We start from the raw sequence: 20,596 nt of genomic DNA, 5'->3' as shown, positions 1-20,596 counted from the left end.
CACTCCGTACACCCTTGTGACTTAAGGAAAAAAACAATTTTTTTGAGAAAGTAAAAAAAAAAATTTATAGGTCCAAAACACATCCCACACGATTCTCTATCGATTGGTATAGTCCAATTTTGAACGATTTTTTACACTCCGTACACCCTCGTGACTCAGGAGGGGTGGGATCTTAATATGCATAATTACCAAAATTTCTTTTACTTAAATATGTTCCACTATTTTAATCACATTGCAATTTGATACAATTTTTAATATTAGAAATAATAATACATTTTGTAACATAAATTTTTATTAGGTGGCGCAATATTTTTATCATATATCACATTATTTTTGTAAAAAATTAAAACAACTACTTTGTGAAACAGTTTTTTAGTTTGGATGTGGCAGTGTTTTTGTATTAAAATAATTAAAATAACACTGAGGTTCTAATACGCTCACAACCAATTAGGTTGGTGAGAGCCTTAACTAATACAGCTTCAAATTGAGGACCTTGATCGGTTGTGATCGTCTGCGGAGCACCATACCTCGCAACCCAGTGCGTATAAAAAGCTGTAGAAACAGTATCAGCCGAAATTTCAGTAAGAGGGATTGCTTCCGGCCATCTAGAAAATCTGTCAATCATGGTTAAACAATAACGAAAATTTTGACAAATAGGAAGAGGTCCAATCAAATCTAGATGAATATGCTGAAAACGCTGATCTGGAATAGCAATCTTTTGAGGAAGATTCTTGGTATGCTTTTGGATCTTGGCACGTTGACAAGGCAAACACAATCGAGCCCATTCTTTTATATCTTTCTTCATAGTTGGCCAAATAAATTTTTGTTGTATTAGTTTGCAGGTAGAACGACCACTTGAATGAGATAAACCATGAACAACATCAAAAATTTTTTTACGAAGCTGTTGAGGTTCATAAGGACAAATATTAACAGTAGAGCAGTCACAAAATAGGCGTAGTCGAGCCAGTAAGCACAAGTTTTCGAAGCTTGAGGGAAAAACTAGTGAGAAGTGTTTTCAATTTTTCATCTTCTTTTTGTAATTCTGCTAACTCTTCCAGAGAAACTATGATAGGCATCGAAACGGATTCAATTCTAGAGAGTGGATCTGCAACTACATTTTGTTTACCAGATATATGCTCGATGTTTGTTGAAAATTGAGCAATGGAATCAAGATGTCGGATCTGTCTGGGTGAAGCTTTATTCAATTTTTGTTGAAAAGCATAAATTAATGATTTATGATCTGTCCGAATAAGAATCTGACGTCCTTTAAATATGTACCTGAAATCCTTGATGGCTAAATAAATACCAAGAAGTTCACGATCGTAAGTACTATAATTACGTTGAGTGTCGTCCAATTTCTTTGAGAAAAATACAATTGGTTTATTAATTCCATCGATTATTTGTTCCAAAGATGCACCAACTGCAAAATTCGATGCGTCACAAGTGAGGATAAGAGGTACAGTTGAAGCCGGATGCGCTAAAGTTGTGACTCATAAAAGTTCTTCTTTGCAATTTTTTGATAGCTTCTTCAGCTTCAAAAGTCCAAGTGACTAACCTTTTATCCCTTTTCCTGCTATCCTTAAGATAATCCGTAAGAACTGCCTGATGTGATGCAGCATTTTTCAGACAACGACGGTAAAAGTTGATAATACCTATAAATCTTCTTAACTCATGAATTGTTTTAGGTTTTTTATAATCAATAATGGCTTTAACCTTTTCAGATGTCGGTTTAATTCCTTGCTTGGAAACTAAATAGCCAAGGAAAGAAATTTCATCCTTACCAAAGAGACATTTGGACAAATTAATCGTCATGCCGAATTGTTTAAGCCGAGAAAACACAGTATGAAGATGTTTGGCATGTTCTTTCTCATTAACAGAAGCAATTAAGATATCATCAAGATAACAGACACAAAAATCAAGTCCAGATAATATGATATTCATAAGACGTTGAAAAGTCTGAGCAGCATTACGCAAACCAAAAGGCATTACAAGAAATTCAAAAAAGCCGAATGGAGTAGTAACAGCTGTTTTTAGTATGTCCTCTTTTGTAACTGGCACTTGGTAATAGGCTTTAACTAAATCAATCTTAGAAAATATATTTTTACAGTGTAATAATGGCTTTAACCTTTTCAGATGTCGGTTTAATTCCTTGCTTGGAAACTAAATAGCCAAGGAAAGAAATTTCATCCTTACCAAAGAGACATTTGGACAAATTAATCGTCATGCCGAATTGTTTAAGCCGAGAAAACACAGTATGAAGATGTTTGGCATGTTCTTTCTCATTAACAGAAGCAATTAAGATATCATCAAGATAACAGACACAAAAATCAAGTCCAGATAATATGATATTCATAAGACGTTGAAAAGTCTGAGCAGCATTACGCAAACCAAAAGGCATTACAAGAAATTCAAAAAGGCCGAATGGAGTAGTAACAGCTGTTTTTGGTATGTCCTCTTTTGCAACTGGCACTTGGTAATAGGCTTTAACTAAGTCAATCTTAGAAAATATATTTTTACCGTGTAAACCAGCAGTGAAATCTTGAATGTGAGGAAGCGGATATCGATCCGGAACAGTAGCTGCATTTAAAGCTCGATAGTCGCCGCAAAGTCTCCATGAGTTCGGTGCGTTTTTAGGAATCATGTGAAGTGGAGCTGCCCAGGTGCTGCTTGACGGTCTACAAATTCCTTGTTCCACCATAAAATTAAATTCGTCTCTTGCAAATATTAATTTTTCCGGTGACAACCTGCAAGGAGTTGAAGCAATTGGTGGTCCTTTTGTAATAATATGATGCTCAATTTGATGAATCTTGTTTGTTGATATAGGAGCAAAATGAGTTAATTCAGGAAATTCAGCAAGGATCTTATGGAAAGGTGAGTCAGGAAATGTAGTGCAAATTGACAAGTGATTAACTTTAGATAGTTTTCCTTTAAATGAAAGATCGGTAACACTATCTAGAAGTTTTTTGTTTTTAATGTCAACTAAAATTCCATAATGACTCAAAAAATCTGCGCCCAATATAGGTCTCTGAATATCCGCAATGCAAAATTTCCATTTAAAAATTCTTCGTAATCCAAGATTTACAGTTAACATTTTTATACCGTAAGTATTAATCTTGGTTCCATTAGCTGCATAAAGCTTGAAAGAAGCAACTTGAGCTTTTGAAACAAATCTTTTTGGAATCAAAGAAATATCAGCTCCTGTATCAACAAGAAAATTAAGTCCCAAAGTTTTATCAGAAATAATGAGGCGATTGTTAGGTGAACCGTTGTCAGCCGCCTTACAACTCAACGGTGGAGCTAGTTTTCCTGCCTTTCGACCAAAGATTTAGACATATCACAAGATATTGTACATTTAAAAGCATTAGCACCAAATTTCTTGTAATAAAAACAAATTTTTTGGTTATCCTTATCAGATTTACTTCTAGAAGATGATCTAAATCTTCTTGCGATTATCGAATACTTTTTTTGTAATATTTTCGGAATGTTGCTGTAACATTGCTAAAGTTATATTGTAAAATGTCTTTGCAATATTTTTGCAACATTACATTGCAATATGCAATATTGCAATGTTGCAGCAATGTTGCAAGCTTCAGTGCTGTATGGGTACGCATTCAAAATTGAAAAATAAAGATTGGAATTTTACTAATCGGAATAAAAGAAATAAACATTTCTTTCCCTTAGGTCGGAAACGTGAAAAATGAAAAATCTTTCCATTAATTTTAATGACAAAATTTTTCACTTTTCACGTTTCCGTCCCAAAGAAAAAGTTACATGATCGATACCCTGATTGATCAAATTTCAATCTTGAATCTTCAATCTCAATCTTCGATTGGTAATCTGATACGGGCTTTAAGATTCCATTCAGCCAATGAAATGGCCGATGGAGAGAATGGACTATAACTGCGGTCGAGAAGACTCTAGAGATGCTTCGAAGCATCGCATTAACCAATCAGAATAAATAAATCTTTACTCTTTTTGTTCTGATTGGTCAATCAAACGCTTCGAAGCATTTTTATCGTCTTCCGCGACCGCAGCCTATGAATACCGACCTAACTTTCACGGTCAGACCGTCAAAGTTCTCTCAGCGCCGTTTTGGCGTATATGCGTTGATCAGCGAAACTAAAATATTGAATCGTACCTTTCGTGTGATGTTGATGATGATCTGAAACACCTCTGCTAAAAAGAATGCGCGTATTTTCGTACGATACATGGAAAAGATGTTCGTATAGTATCGTTCTGTAAAATCTAGTGGGAAAAAGTTTCATCGTTTAGATAATTGAGATCGAAAAACTCGTGGTGTATTCGCCATGGATAGAAGAAAAATGTCGTAAGTGAAGATTATGCCGCGACATTAAAGACGCCCGATGCTATAACTATGTGATGGCTGCTTATATATCTTATCGGCTTTTATCGCCACGTTTGTCCTGTTAAGTTATTGGATTCGTTATTTATTGATACATCTATTTCTTTCGAAAATGAATTATAGGCAGTAGTCCCGATGAAAGTCGAACAATCTTTATAACTTTTTTCCTTTTACTTTACCGGTTGTCACCTATTCGCGTCAGAAAAAAAGATTTTATAAACGGAAAAAAAAATACTGTATATTACTCAGATTGAATAATTTATTGTAAATGTCCAAAAGCATGCCTCATATAGAGAAACAATATGCTTTTGTAAATTTGTATTTGTTAATCAGTTGATAGGTTATTGCAGTCTTGATCGAGTATATATTTTTATATGTATAATTTTTTCGCTTTTCGTTATTATATTTTTTCTTATACTTTTTTTTTATTCATGGTCGACGTAATATCAAAATTGTAGCTTAAATATTAGAATAATCTTTGATAGTAGTTTGAAATAATCAATTTATTACACAACTTTTCTGTGTTCCGAGGTATTAACGATATAAACGATTATTATCATATAAATAATCAGTAATCGATAGATTGGTTAAAAAAAGATATGTAAAATTTACAACTTAATAAAAAAAACTATTTTTTAATATTTATGTTTATTTATTATTTACAGTACAGCAGGGGATTCCCTCTATCAGATTTTGGAAATCCCAAAAACTGCCACTTCGGAGGATATTAAAAAGACATATAGAAGATTGGCTTTGAAATATCATCCTGACAAAAATCCTAATAATCCAGAGGCAGCTGAAAAGGTCTTTTAATTTATAATTTTAATTTTAATTTATATATTTCCAATCTAAATATATTTATTAAATATATAATTTTCACGGTAACGTATATATATTTTAGTATTCATAAATAGTTTTGGGAAGCAATTTATATTTTAAAATCAATAAAATATATTACATAAATTTTTTTTTTGCCTTGTATATATTGTATCAACACAATATATATTGACTACTTTTATTTATAATTTAAATCTACGAAAGAATACAATATTTTGTAATTATATTGTATATTTGCAGTTTAAAGAAATAAATAGAGCGCACGCTATACTGACAGATCTTACAAAACGTAACATATACGATAATTATGGATCTTTGGGTCTGTATGTTGCGGAACAGTTTGGAGAAGAAAATGTTAATGCTTACTTTGTTGTCACTTCTGGATGGTGTAAGGTAAGAGTAAAAATTAATTTGGTCAATATTTCTTTTTGGCATAATTTTAATATATTTTATGCTTATAATTTTCTAAAATATGAAAATATTTCTCAAATATTTCTATATGTGTGATTTGTTTTTATATATAATTTATTTTTAAATAGATGCTCCATAAATCACATTTTATACGTAAGATATATCATGTTAGATAACATATAAGATAATGTTATCTTTTGAACATATTTTTAAAAACCTATAATTTGATAATTGCGTTAAAATATGTGTATTTTTTGTGGTTTAGAATAGTAAATATTTTAACATTTTATTACAGACATATATTTTGTTTGTTTTCAGGCATTGTTCATGTTTTGTGGACTGATTACCGCTTGTTACTGTTGTTGCTGTTGTTGCTGCTGTTGCAATTTCTGTTGCGGTAAATGTAAACCAACTCCCCCTGAAGATAGCGGTGCATACCATAATTTACAGGTAAAATAACTTTATCATTCTAATTATCTTTTTGTAATAGGGTTTATACAAACTTTAAAGCTAAATACATATGAAAAGAAGCAAATTATATTTGATGATAAAGATATAATAGAAAGAAAAACTTTATTAACCAAATATAAACATAAATTCAACTAAACAAGAAAATTCTTATTTCGTATATATTATCATACCAAGCCGACTAAAGAACTCTCTATTTCTTTCTCTAATTTTGATTTATGATATTTTAACTGTTATTTTTTAATTAAAATTATAATTTAAAAAGAATAAGCTTTTTATCAGCAGAAATACAATGTCTTTAATATCTAAAAATTATTATTTTTAACGATGTTATTTTCTCTATAAATGAAAAGTATTTGATATAATTATATGCAGACTATGCAATTAGTTGCATATTGTATCTCTATTTTCTTTCTTTCTTCTTGTGCATCTTGGTACTACGTTTCTTTACACATTTTTCTTTGATATTACTTTTATTTTGTTTTATCGTGTAATAAAGTACACAAAAAAATTGGGTAAAGAAAAAACGAGATATAATGTTTTGATATAATTTAATAATGTTTTATGCTTATATTTTTATATAACCCATTAAAATTTAATCCAAAATTTGTTCTTATACAATGCATGTAATGTTAGAAGAACGAATTTTATAGTCAATTAACACATTGCTCATAAGTGCATGATCTATGCTGTATGATGATACAAGCAATTATTTCTGTTAATTTATATAAAGAACACAAAAAAAACATGCAATGGATCTCCAGCATGTGTGATTGGATTCATTACACACACATACATATAATGTATATATATATCGATTTTATAATATTCCGAGCATAAATTTAATTTTCTATCTTGGACATAAAATAGAGCCGTAGAATGCAATCTCATTTTCAAATCTTTACTTCTCGGTATTCAAAATTAAACGTTGTCAAAAATAATTAAACATTAAAATTCAATTAGAGGAATAAGCATTGATATCAGCACATTTTACCGCGTTGGAATCTTATATTGACAATTATTTTAAGACAAAAACTACTAATGTGTCGTCGTTAAAACAAATCAAGTATTTGTAATCTCTTATCTCTAATCCCAACATCTTTATAATTGATAGAATAAATTCTATATACACATTATAACAATCTAAATTTGCCAGTACTATTAATTATTGTTATATATTTCTAATTAAATATAATACATATACATGCGTAGCTAAATTTGAAAAATATATATTTGTTTTGTTCTTTTACATTGATGCAAATTTCCAATACACAGTTGGAAAACGTGTCAGTGAGGAAAGAATATTTTAGTAGATATCTAATTGCGAAGGCAAGTGACTCAAGGAGCTCATGCAATTTAAATATGGTCGATGTTTGCATAAATGTTTATATCCATCTTGAAATTGCAAGTACTATCTGTTGTCCTTTTTTATCAGGCACCATAGATGCTTTGTATCGGCTTGGCACAACTCTCGATGTTTTTAGCTATGAATATTTAATTTAATATTACACACACATACACATAAATAGTTTTAACATCGTTTCTAATGTATTTGTATCCCCAAAATAAGAAATTGTTTAATAGATAGCATGAGACGAAAAAAAAATTTAGTATTTTTCTTTAAATATTTTTTTTGCGGTATATGCAACATATATAAGTATATATAATTTTAATTATAATTATTACTTATTTATTTAATTAATTTTATTTTCAAACAAAATTATCTATTTATTCTACAAGTTCTTATATAGATATAGCTCGCTGTATCTATTATTTGCGTGAAACGATTGTAAATAACAAATGCATAAACTTTCATCATTGTGCATGCCAAGTTATGTTTTGTTTTATAGGAAAGCGTACATAGTTTAGCGGTTTTGTTTATGTTATTATTGTATTATAGCGGAACCCGAATCCAGAGGCTGTTGTGACAAATCAACCGAGAGGTTTTGGCAAGGTAAGTTTTTATAATGCTCGAAATTTTAATTTCTTTTCTTTCCTTTCGCTACATAATTAATCATAAATATTAATGCCTTTTATTTTTATTCTTGTTAAAATATTATATTGGAATGAATTTACACGCAATATACACATAAGTAGCTCTCGTACTAATATATTTTATTATAATATCCGCGCGCACTATTTTCCCTCTGTGAGCAATGTGAAAGGTAAATTATTGTAGCTCCCATATACTTCTGTACAACATATTGCATGACATACTTGTAATTATTAGAAATGGCAATTCTTTAAAGATTCATTATTATTGTTTTATAGCACATATAGGATTTTGTACTATTTCTCACATCTAGCTGTTAAAATATAAAAGCTGTTAAATATTAAGTAGCTGTTAAAATATTAAATGGCTTTTAATCTCTACTATGCAAATATATGGCTCTTATGAAAAATTATATGGTATTCACATATTTTTTTGATAAAATACCGATGAGTAATATCTATTATTTCAATAATATAATTCTTAACATTTAAAATAAATATATTATATTATGCATTATTTATGGAAAAATCAGAAGAGACATTGCAAACATATTTGAAAGTAATTTAACAATTTATTTGTATTTTAATTATGCTACAAATTTGTCCACCGAATTTAATGCGTCCGGATTGGAAAATTTTAAACAAATATGTTGCTTTATGCTTTTATATTGCTTATTTTTTCAACATTTCTTCTGCTGGTATAAAAGCTTTAATTAAATTTTATATATTCAATGGGTGATTTATCATACAAAATATTTTTACATATTTATATATTTATTATAAAATCCATCTCTCTTTTACACATTATCCCTTTGTCTATCAACAAACCAAATTAATGAGGGGTAAATATTGTTTAAATTACAAAAGTAAAAAAAATAAAATAGACATATATAACATGTTAAAGTTGACTTGGTATGAACATAAGAATTAAATAAAGATACTGTGTATAGATATAATGTGTGCGTGTGTGTGTGTGCGTGCGTGTGTGCGGGTGCGTGTGTACATACATACGGTATATATACAGAATATAGAGTGATTCAAAAGGTTACTGACAAACTTCAGGAGCATATAGAGGGGTCGGAATATAGCAACTTTCGAATAGAAACCCATGTTCTCCGAAGTAATCCTGAGTCGGTACAAGCCTTTGAATGTAAGGAACTACATTATGGACGTAATCGAACTTTGTAATATTGTGTAGTATTATTGTGTTCATGTAACCTTTACTTAATTATTAAAAATGTAGAATAATATTTATTCATATAAGACCTTTAAGTAAAATTGATTTTACGAAAACAAAATCAGAACAAATGTAGGAAAAGTCTTGTAGGAAAAAGTTTAATCTACATTTTTTACTCATTCTTGCAATTCTAGAATTATTATCTTTCTGGTCATCAGTTATTACATATACACACGCACGCGCATATACATATACATGGTGTTCGATATTGAACGTATCATCTCTCGTATGCAGGTAAAGCAGGTGAAACGGAAGAGAAAAGTCCTTTACTATTCTGCGATTTTCGTAATAATTATTGATAAATTAATTAAAAAAGATCGACCAATTCGCGCGAGTATAAGCGCGCAACGAAGAGACAACCCAAAAGTGTGCGGACGTTAGGCGCGCGACGAAGTTTTGGGAGGAGTGCTCTACAAATGACAACAGTTATATACGAGCGATACATATAACGATGGATTCTCGCGACCTAGCAACCATGCATATATCAATAAGTTGTCCCTTTTTACTGCACGCTTATACTCGCGTATATTGGATGATCGTTTTAAATTAATTTCTCAATAATTATTACGAAAATCGCAAAATGGTTAAGGACTTTTCTCCTCGGTTTCATCTGCTGTACCCGCACACGAGAGGTGATACGGTCAATATCAGACACTGTATAAAGTTTTATTATTATGATCAAGATGTCCGAATATCTGAAATGTTTAATTATTTATTAGTGCGGAAAATGTTTTATATTACAGCATTTAATATTTTAAGGCATAATATATGTATAGACCCACAGGTCTATGTCTATAGGTCTAGGCTATAGGCGAATCTTCTATCAAGGAGAAAGAGAGAGAGAGAGAGAAAAGATCGCTTTTTTCTATTATTTTATTATAATTTTTATTAGTTTATAATTATTTTATATTTATATTTTTTTATTATTACTTATACTATTATCATATTCGATATTCTTAATTGTTAAAAATAATTATACATATAATTGTGTGTAAAAGGAAAAGAATTGTAATTATTTATTATTAGAATATTATAGAATGTATAATAAATTTCTGCAAAAATGTATAAAATACATTTTATATTAGTTATTTTCATGGATAAATGGCTTAACAGGAGATGTGACATGTATTTTTTAATATTCAAAATATGCATTCGCAGGAAGACGAGAGCGATGATGATGCTGTGACAGCTCAACCTCAAAGTGCATCCCAAAATGCATCCAATATACAGCAACCTATATTTGCCATGCCTGCACCAGGATCAGCGGCACCAACAGTTAACGAAAGCACGAATCTAAACAGCGGCGGTGAACGTGTGATTTATACCACTGGTATTACGAGTTCTTGAACGTAGAAAGTACATATTATGAGTTGTTACCTTCTATACATTGCCATTAATTATTTAATCCAAGAATGTTTGCTTTTTTCTTTTTGCCCATTCTTTTTGTTAATTATGATATATTTTATATGCTTTCATATTGATGACGATTTTAGCACAGCGAAAAAGATCATGCTAAAATAATTTTCTGGTTATACAATTGTTTTAAGATGATTATTTTTTAAAAAATCTATATGAAATATAAAGAAGATTTATTATGTATAAAATTATATATAAAAACCTGATGGTAATCTCACAGATTCCGTTTTTTCTCATTCTAACGATAGTGTAAAATTTTAATAGCATTTTTTTTCAATTTTCTTTGGTAAACTTCTCAGTAGTAAACGTCTCTTCTTTTATTTGTCCACTGATTTGTCACTTTAAGTTATTAAAACTACATTGATAAAATAACATGTTCTTCCATAGATTAAGCGGATAGCTGTCCTTAATATTATAAAAAGATATTAAAATGGAAGGACATTTTGTTTCTGTAGAAAATAATACTTGAAATTTTTCAAAAAAAATCTTGGGGTTCACGAGTTTCTCGCGATATCTTGTATAATTTATGTAGCAAACAATAATATGTATAGTACATATATATATAGGGTGTAACTAAAATAAGGGACAAACTTCGGGGGCAAGCTGTCCACATCAAAACATGAAAAAAAGATCATATTAACATATATCCGCATTTGTCCCCTTATTTTGGTTACAACCATATATATATATATTCTAACTAAAGAAAAACTATTTAGTTTTACTGCAGAAACCACACAATTCTATACGCCAATATGTGCTTACATCGTACATACATGCTATAAAGAAGGGAACTTTTAATAATAATTTAATGAAATTTGTAATCTCACATTTTATCATTTACGCATATGCATGTATATATATAAGAGAAAGAGAGAGACAGAGCGCGGGAGAGCATATATCTATATATATATATCTGCTAATTGTGCGTGCGCGCAAATAGTACGATTTTTGTGCTATTATCATCGTTCCTCTTTGCATTTTAACTCAACAATTCAAATATTACAATATTACATTTTATTATTTGTGATACAATTTTTTAGTATTTTTATCACAATTATACTTATGTTTTGTTAATTTATTTGTTATTATTTTGTCTATTTTATGTTTCGCTCTTGTTTTTACTCTTCAATGAAATTTTTACACACCTGATTTTATTTGTAATATATGTACTTTTGAAGTGTTGTTTTAAATGAAATGGACTAACGAGGCAAGTTTGTGATAAGTCGAAAATTTAAATTGGAAATTTTGTAAGAATGCATATGTGTGAAATAACTAGAAGTCAAATATTATTACAACTGTTACCGCTTTTGATACCATCTGACAATAATCTACATCTAAATTTGTATTGATATACGATATTTGATAACAGGGACGCAAATTCATTACTAAAAGAATTTTAAAACTTGTCGTATATTTTAGATATATGCATATTCTAAACTTCCCTCGTAAACATTACATGAATATATTTCTCTTCCTCAGCATTTTTCATATAAATTATCTTTTTTATTTTATTTTCCTTTTTTTAGCTGTAAAAATCAAACTTTATTCCAAAAGACATTGCATTTGTAATATATATTTCGTTAGAATTATTTAATTATAATTTTGTTTATTCTTTTTATTAAAAAATTACGGTATACTTTACATATATGTATATTGTGTGTGCATATATATATATATATAATTCCATGCATTTATAAAATTTTTAATGCAATTTCACGGAATTATCAGCTAATAATATGAATTAATAATGATATAAACTGCGATATATACATTTCTATTTACAAAAATACCATGTGTTATATCTGATTATCTAACGTTAATAATTATATAAATTTGTTCTGCAAAGAAGTATACTGATAATAATAAAATAAATAAGTAGCGCTCTAATGAGATTTTATGACTAATATGATATTTCAATGTAGCGGCTGCTACAAACCCATTTATAGGAGCCAATGCAGCTACAACTGACACCGGATCATCCAGATGGTAGACCCAGCATATGGAAAATTATCACACGAACATTCAATTTATATTTCTAGTGCCGGATCTTTACAATAGCCCATTAACATAGATCATAAGTTCATTGTTTTGATAAAATATGCTGCAATTAGTTTAATATAATGACTCTTCTTTTTCTCTTTCTATTTCTTTTTTTCTTGTATGCAGTCTTTATTATCTTTTCTAATTATTCTTATTTTTCTTTTATTGTATTTTGTATGATAGCGCTACAACTTTTTTCATATCGAAATATTCACATTATTATAAAAAAATTATACATACCTCTCCATTCATTAACACAGACAGCTTTTGGAAACAACCGTTATGCTCACAATAGAGTTCAGTTTGAACTATTTAATTTGATATATATTTATTACAATTTATATTTTTTAATTTAAAAGATAAAAGGTGGTAGCTACTTTTGGTAGGACACCCTGTATGTACACACACACACACACATTATGAATAATTATCAGATTATGTTTATTCAATTGGTCTTGAATTAAGTATATACATATTATCTTGTAGCGCGACTTTCCATTAAGAAAATATAATATTTTACACAATTTCTTGAACATGTATAGAAATATATATCATGTTTGAATTTTTTGAATTTGTAAAGTACTTCGTTTTCTTTTTAATATTTTTTTTAATGGAATCTTTAAAAGATTAACGCATATACATATATGTGAAGAATATGAAATAAGATGAAGCCTTGATAAAAGAAATATATAAATTCTTACATTATCGAGATATGAAATTACTCAATCGAAAACATGATCATCTGTTTTATTTCCTTAGAATATATTAACACAGTTAAAATTATTGGTATTTTAATTTAAACATCCATTTTAAATCAACTTTTTAAGTTAACATATAATAATTTTAGTATAATAATTATGCAGAGATAATATAAATAGGAAATATGAAAGTATCTCAATAGCAAGAAAGTATATTCTTTAATGAATTTCAAGTCTGCTATTCTCAATGAAGACTTAATTATTAAAATTGTGCGACTTTTAACGTTTATTTGAAACGTTGATAAATAGCAAAATCCTATTATTTTTCACTCAAATTTAGTACATTTTTAAATTTGTTTTAATTTTTTAAAGAAAAATTTCTTTAAATATTGTATCTTGATCTTAATAATTGATGTATATCCAAGTAGCAAGGTGACGTCAAATGACGTTTTAATATCTTATTGACGTTAGAAACGTCATTAAGACGTCATTTGACGTCATTTTGCTACTTGGATATTTATCATTGAAATTGGTTGTAAAGTAATACAGCAACTTGCGTAAAATTCCACGAAAAAAATTCAACCCAAATTAATCTCTCGAATTTTTGCGATGCACTCTATTGTTATTAGCTATTAATGATAATAAAAGAATCGCAAATTTGCATATATGAATAATTTTTATGAAAATCTATATGTAAAAACTTGTGTTGCGATATAATAATTTACAATATAAATATCCTATGTGTGCTAAATTTCATACTATATATACATCTGTGACATCTAAGAGTGACATACTAAAAGTATTATCATATTTGAGGATATAATATATAACATCGATCTTAAATTTAGTTTAATTTAGAAATTTATTTTGTTTTGTTTGTTTTATTTATCTCATTTTATGATTACCTAAAAATCACATTTTCATCTTACACATCGCGATTAGATGACCGATAGTATAATTTAGTATTTTTAGCAGGTTTAATTCACGAAGCTTTTTTCTTTCAAAGAAAGAGTATTGAATAGAATAATCAAATTAGTAAAATATCAAGAATAGAAAAATAAATATTGGCAAAGCGAAATGTTACACATTTTTTTAAGATATTTCATCTACACATTAATTATTACACACTAATGAATATATCAAGAATCACAATTTCTAACATGTACAGAATGATTTGTTCGAGTCATTTATTCCACTAATCTAGTATTTAATACCACTAGTCAAAAGTTGTTTGGACAAAGCTGTTAAAATATATATAGGTCACATTATCATTATTGGAAACAGTTTTGCTCTTAGAATGACTCGGAGTTGTATATTTTATCGGCCATACACGTAGTATATTGACTATTATATGAAGATGAGAGAGAATTAGAATGCCTTTTGGTGTGATGTGTATTTCATAATATTGTTTAGGTTTATCTCTCTCCACGCGTAATATTTTGTAAAAAGTATAATCCCATGTATACCAATAACGTATCGCTATGTATATGTATGTATGTATATCGATTAATTTGAACATTTACGCCGCATCGATTAAATGATGCACACAGCATGCCTACGATAAGATTTCTTTAATTATAAATATTTATCTGTATTGTCCAAATTATTATGTAAATGACAAATATATTGTCAATCTGCAAGAATATTTTCAGGACTTCTAACAATATAAACGCATATGTAATTTATATTGTAACGTAAATGTGTGAGAGATAAAGATTGAACGTAATATGAAAAAGCCGCCTGAATTTTTATAGAACATACGTAGATGTCTACGAAATAGTTTTTCGAATCTATTCAATTCTAAACCATTAAGCCTCTCGGCTCTTCACACTACGACTATATCGAATTATGATATCAAAAGTGAGAAATCAGAAAATTTTTTTTTATTATCCTGCATAGTTGGCGAATATAGATTCTTTTTATTTTTACATTTTCACATTTGTACATGTCCTACATCTCTAGCAAAAATAAATTTTACGACAGTTGATTGAGATTTAAAGCTATTTTTATTAATTTACGAATGAACAGAAAGAGGATTTTCAGCATTTTATGTTCATTTATTTTTAAATTGTATAAAATATGATAGTATATGAAAAAATAATTTATCTCAATGTATATAGTGCGAGAAAAACATTCAAATGATTTCTCGCTTTTGGCATCTTAATCCAACATAACTATAATGAGGGAAACTAAGAATTCTATAATTATATTTATTTTGAGAGATAAAGCGTACAGATTTTATATATTGAATAATTATAATTAGTTTATACTACAAAATTTTTTAGATTGTAAAATGATATTTTTTAATTAAATTTTATTTTTCAGTAACTGTACATTTATTTAGTTATCTATTTATTTATTTAATAATTTATTTATCTGTGTGTCGCGCGCGCACATAGTATTAATATATCTTATTTATATCGATTTCATAAATGCAGAACAAAGCAAAATTTTTTGGGGAACAAAATAAAATAAATTATTATACATTGAGATTATTAAAAAAGAAAAAAGTAGATAGTTTAAATTCTTGCAAATATATTTCATTATTTTATCGATGTGCAATTACACTTTGCATCATCACAATTGTAAGATACAAGAATCTAACACAGAGAGATTATTCTTTATTTTTTTGCGTTCTGTATACTTGTTACGCAAAGCTTTAAAAAAAATTTAAACGAACAAAAAATCACGAGACAGATATTTAACTCTTTCATACATTTCACGATTTTCGAAATTTACATGATAATCAATGGATATATATGTAAAAATATTATATATGTATTCACTATATTATGAGAGAATTCATAATGTTAAATATCTATACGCGCAGTTAATGTTAAATATTTATATGCATTTATTCAGTTGCCTATTTAAATATTTTTAATGACGCTCGCGTAACAAATATTCTGCATATTATATAGATGTATGTAATTATGTTTATTATATACATATAAAGTACTTATATATATTTAATGTTCCAGAAATATACCATGTTCACATGATTGGATATACATACGAAAGCATAATTATTACAACTGATTATGTTGTACTTAAAAGAAACAGTGAATTATTGTAAAGTTAACATTGTGTACAACACAAAAAACTGTAAATAAATTAGATTAAACTATTGAACAAAATAATATATATTTTGTATTTTATGTGCTTGCGCGCTTCTTTCTTTTGATTTGGAGTATAACTAGAATTAAAGATTTGAATTTAAAAAAAAAATAACAAAATAAAAGATTTTATTAATAAATAAAGTTATTTCAAATGTTTACATAATTTCGTTAAAAATATATATGTAATTATTTATCAGTGTATATATACGTATATACATACAGTGGATACATGATACATAAAATTGAATCAATGACAAGTCATTTAAGATTCTTCTTTTCTCATTGCAGTCATATTGAATTATGATTTTAAAAGTGAAAAATTCTGCTAATCTTTTTCTTGTAAAATATTTGATAAATATGAATTTGGAAAATAAATCAAAAACTCTATTTTAAAGGCACGTTCAAATGACTTAAATGCAACTCCAATCTGTATGTATATTCTATATTATTTGCAGCGAAAATAAAAAGTTGATCAAGAATATTACAATTTTATTATTAATCTATAAACCTTTATCACCTTGGAAAAGAATATCTTTGTTAAATATGTTGTCAATCTATATACTTTATTGAAGGCGTGCGTGGGTAATAACATACAAAAAAGCTATTTCGATGTATCTTGCACAAAAAAGATTTATATGATTTTGAGGGTTTATATAATAATTTCAATATGATTGCAGTGAGAAGCTATAAGCAAATTCTATGTAAAATGCAGTTTAACGCAATGTAAAATACATTAGGAATTATTTTCTTATTTCTTCCATTTGTTTCGCTCCTCTATTCCACAAAATTTTTCGAACCAATGTTGGAGATAATCCGTGCAGAATGTTTTTATTCTGTATTAAACGTAGATAAATGTTCACAGAAATTTATCATTCTCATCTTTTCTTTTTCTTTGGCAGAAACAAGGTATATTTCTTGTCGTTTCATCTCTTCCTGTAATTTAAATATATATTGAATCTAGTTCTAAAACATATATAGTATATATTTACATACAAAAATCACCTCCAACGTATATTTCTCCAGCTTATCGTATTCATATGCTTCACTGAGTTCTTCCAATATTTGATATCTACTGCCAATTTCTATGTCATATTTAGCTATTACTGCCAATAATTTTGATTCAATTGTCAATCTATACAGGCAACGATTATATAATAATATATAACCGAGTAGAGAAAAGACACGAAGGTAAAGAGCGATGTGTGGCTCAACAGCACAGTGCCAGCCAACGCAAGAGCTAGGTCCTAAGATCGAGGAGTCCCGGTGGAGTCCCGTTATTTTGCCTCTACTCGGATAGGCTTGCAGTATAAATTATTAATATATAAGAAAATAAATAATCCAAATTTTATGCACGCATACCTGCGTTTACGGATAGTTTGTTGTAATTTCGTATTTATATCTTTTAAAGATTCAAAATCATCTATGACATTCTCCAACGCTAATCGTATTTCATTTTGTTCGGATTCCCATGCTTTATATAAAGTAAATTGTTTCTTCTCATATTTGATACTATAAAAATAAATCACAAAGATAAAAAATGTTTGTACAGCACGTACATATAAACATAAATAGCGATCAATAATAATTTTATGTTCTACATTTTATATCTACAAAATGTATAAGAACAAGTTTTTAAATATAAATATACGTTGTGTTTGTGATATCTTCGTTACATTTTTCGTCGATTTCATTAATAGCAACTATATTTTTCCTGTATCGTTTGACTACGTCCTCGAGCATTCTTTTATGATTAATTCGTTGCCTCTCCAAATTTGTAGTAGATACTACAAATGTCCAAAGAAAAAAAGAAGATTAATGATTTATATATATATATATAAATTATTTTTATTATTATATTTTTTAAATCCTATATAACGTCTGTAAAACACAACTCTGTAAAACTATGCATTTTTAATTTTCCTTTTTCGTATTTTCAACTTTTTGTGCGTGCGTGCGCGCGCGCGCGTGTGTGTGTGTGTGTGTCGTATATGTATATGTCTAGATATATGCATAGACACAATCGCGCACGACATTTTTTCATTTTGCGTATTTCTATACCATATTGAAATAAGAATGGGAACTGAGAGAGAAAATGCTAACAATAAGTAAGAAAATATATATAGGGTTTGTTCGGTCCTGAGATGTTAACATAGAAGTTTGATTATATATATATATATCATATTTTTTGTATGTGAAAAATTATATTTTACTAGCAATATCATCGACAGATTTCTTATGACAGCGCCAGAGTTGTCTGTAATGTAATTCTTTATTCCTCGCCTTTTCTGGCATAAGATGCATTCTGCATAAAATATAATCTAAAAAATAACGGATGTGATATAAAAACAAAGCTGATGGCATTGAAATATGTTTACAGCGAGGATTCGTACGGAGAATGTCAACATGTTTGTCAAGAATCTACAAAAAAGAATAAATGATTAGAAAATACGGCAACGTAAGAAATAATGAAGTATCTATTTTTATGATAAAATAAATAATGTATGATTCAATTTTATTTTGTTTGGTAAATTATATATATTGTATAAATTAATATCCATTATTTATAAATAAAACAAATTATGTAAATTTTTTAAATTTTAAATTTTTTTATATAAATCAAATAAATATAGATAAAGATAACCTTCAGTGCTTTGAAAACTGCATAGTTGAAACTAAATGTGTCGTACGCAGCTTTTTTAGAATGTGCATTTGTATCATCGATTCCTTGTTTATAGATGCTAAAGTGTAAAATATTTGTGTTTAATCATAAATTGGAAATTGAAATCATCGATAAATACATAAAACCGATGTATATATATCTTTTAAGCCGATTACTGATTACCTGATTGCGCAATCTTGTTGTAAACATTTACAGTAAAATTCAATATTGCACATGACATCGTTTATTACATTTATTTCGTTAGTTGTAAAAACTGTGGATAATTTAGGATCCAATATAAGGAAAGGCAAAGCCATCTAAGATTATGAATAGATTTATTATAATATGATGATAGTAAGTAAATGAGAGTAAATAAATATATTAGCAAAGAAAATATAATTGCATTATTAACTGCTAATTCCAATTTTCGTATCACAGACTCAAAAATAGTTGTTGTAAGCGTCAATATGATCGATTCTTTTCGAATTTTTCTCTCGTGTTCACTAATATTATATCGTTTTTCAGTAATCCTGAACACGGAGAGAGATGAATCCTCCTCTATTTCCCTAGCCCTAATGAATATAATCCAAAATATATTCTTGAAATGACAATTTAATATATACACAAAAAATACGTTTTGCTAAAAACAATATTGTAAACTAATATGAATATAGTTCTTGCTCTTAAATTCAATGTGCAAATTCTACCTCGGAGTTCTTAAACGCTATCATTAACATTATTATTGTGCATACAATAATGATAATAAATGTATTGATAATGAAAAAATTATATTTACTTTAATTGATGCTAAATTAATAAATAAATAACTTTGTTCAAATCTACATACGTGATATAATCAGATTTCACAAAATAGACCTCATTATATTGATTTTTATAGGAATTCTTACTATAATTACTTAAAAAATAAGACATGATGTAAATATAAATGCAATAAAAAATGTAAGATGTCGTGTGCATATATGTACACATATGAGAGAAATGAAAATTGAAAAAACAAGCAAATATCGTGAAAAAGATATCATACTCTAAGGCCTTGCATACAATAGAGAAAATATTGGGAACAGAAATAAATATTAAATATTATAAAGAATTTGGAATTAATTTATTTCAAACAAGGGAACAGGATGGATTAACGTATAATAAATTAAAAATTAGAAATAAAAATAATTAATACATTCTATTCCCTTATTGTTTGAAGTAAAATAATTTCAATTAATATTTATTTATTAATATTAATATTTATTCCTATTCTTAATATTTTCTCTATTGTACACAGGGCCTAAAATTTGAAGTTTACAATCATGAACTGAAACATGATTGGTGTCAAAAAAAGTT

The 20,596-nt window shown here is 28.0% G+C and overlaps 2 protein-coding genes and 1 long non-coding RNA gene across 7 annotated transcripts; 2 read left to right on the top strand and 1 right to left on the bottom strand.

The window, feature by feature from the left end:
- The first annotated feature begins 1,480 nt into the window (after positions 1–1,480).
- On the top strand, positions 1,481–1,872 carry LOC115245177. Its single transcript, XR_003885492.1, has 2 exons — positions 1,481–1,635; positions 1,722–1,872. It is a non-coding gene; the product is annotated as an uncharacterized LOC115245177 (long non-coding RNA).
- Positions 1,873–4,101: 2,229 nt separating this feature from the next.
- Positions 4,102–15,188, top strand: LOC115245175 (dnaJ homolog subfamily C member 5). 4 transcript variants are annotated; one of them, XM_029823336.1, is made up of 7 exons: positions 4,103–4,327; positions 5,029–5,167; positions 5,441–5,593; positions 5,930–6,061; positions 7,980–8,033; positions 10,467–10,664; positions 12,647–15,188. In XM_029823336.1, the coding sequence occupies exons 1-6, from the start codon at positions 4,308–4,310 to the stop codon at positions 10,653–10,655; spliced, it is 687 nt and encodes a 228-aa protein (XP_029679196.1). In that variant the 5' UTR covers positions 4,103–4,307; the 3' UTR covers positions 10,656–10,664; positions 12,647–15,188. The 4 variants fall into 4 exon arrangements, with proteins under 4 accessions (XP_029679198.1, XP_029679196.1, XP_029679197.1 ...); XM_029823335.1 differs by having other exon boundaries at positions 4,104–4,327; positions 10,467–10,638; XM_029823337.1 differs by lacking the exon at positions 7,980–8,033 and having other exon boundaries at positions 10,467–10,638.
- Positions 15,189–15,869: 681 nt separating this feature from the next.
- On the bottom strand, positions 15,870–18,347 carry LOC115245176. 2 transcript variants are annotated; one of them, XM_029823339.1, is made up of 4 exons: positions 18,230–18,347; positions 17,941–18,090; positions 17,584–17,713; positions 15,870–17,514 (listed from the first exon to the last, which is right to left on the bottom strand). In XM_029823339.1, exons 1-4 carry the CDS (start codon positions 18,319–18,321, stop codon positions 17,410–17,412), a joined length of 477 nt encoding a protein of 158 aa, XP_029679199.1. In that variant the 5' UTR covers positions 18,322–18,347; the 3' UTR covers positions 15,870–17,409. The 2 variants fall into 2 exon arrangements, 1 of the variants encoding a protein (XP_029679199.1); XR_003885491.1 differs by lacking the exons at positions 17,941–18,090; positions 18,230–18,347 and adding an exon at positions 17,748–17,795.
- Positions 18,348–20,596: the final 2,249 nt, after the last annotated feature.

The sequence above is a fragment of the Formica exsecta genome, unplaced genomic scaffold (assembly GCF_003651465.1).
Source record: "Formica exsecta isolate Colony F162 unplaced genomic scaffold, ASM365146v1 scaffold928, whole genome shotgun sequence".
NCBI lineage: Eukaryota > Metazoa > Arthropoda > Insecta > Hymenoptera > Formicidae > Formica > Formica exsecta.
Note: the sequence above shows the minus strand (reverse complement) of the source record. Positions and strands in the feature narration are given on the sequence as shown.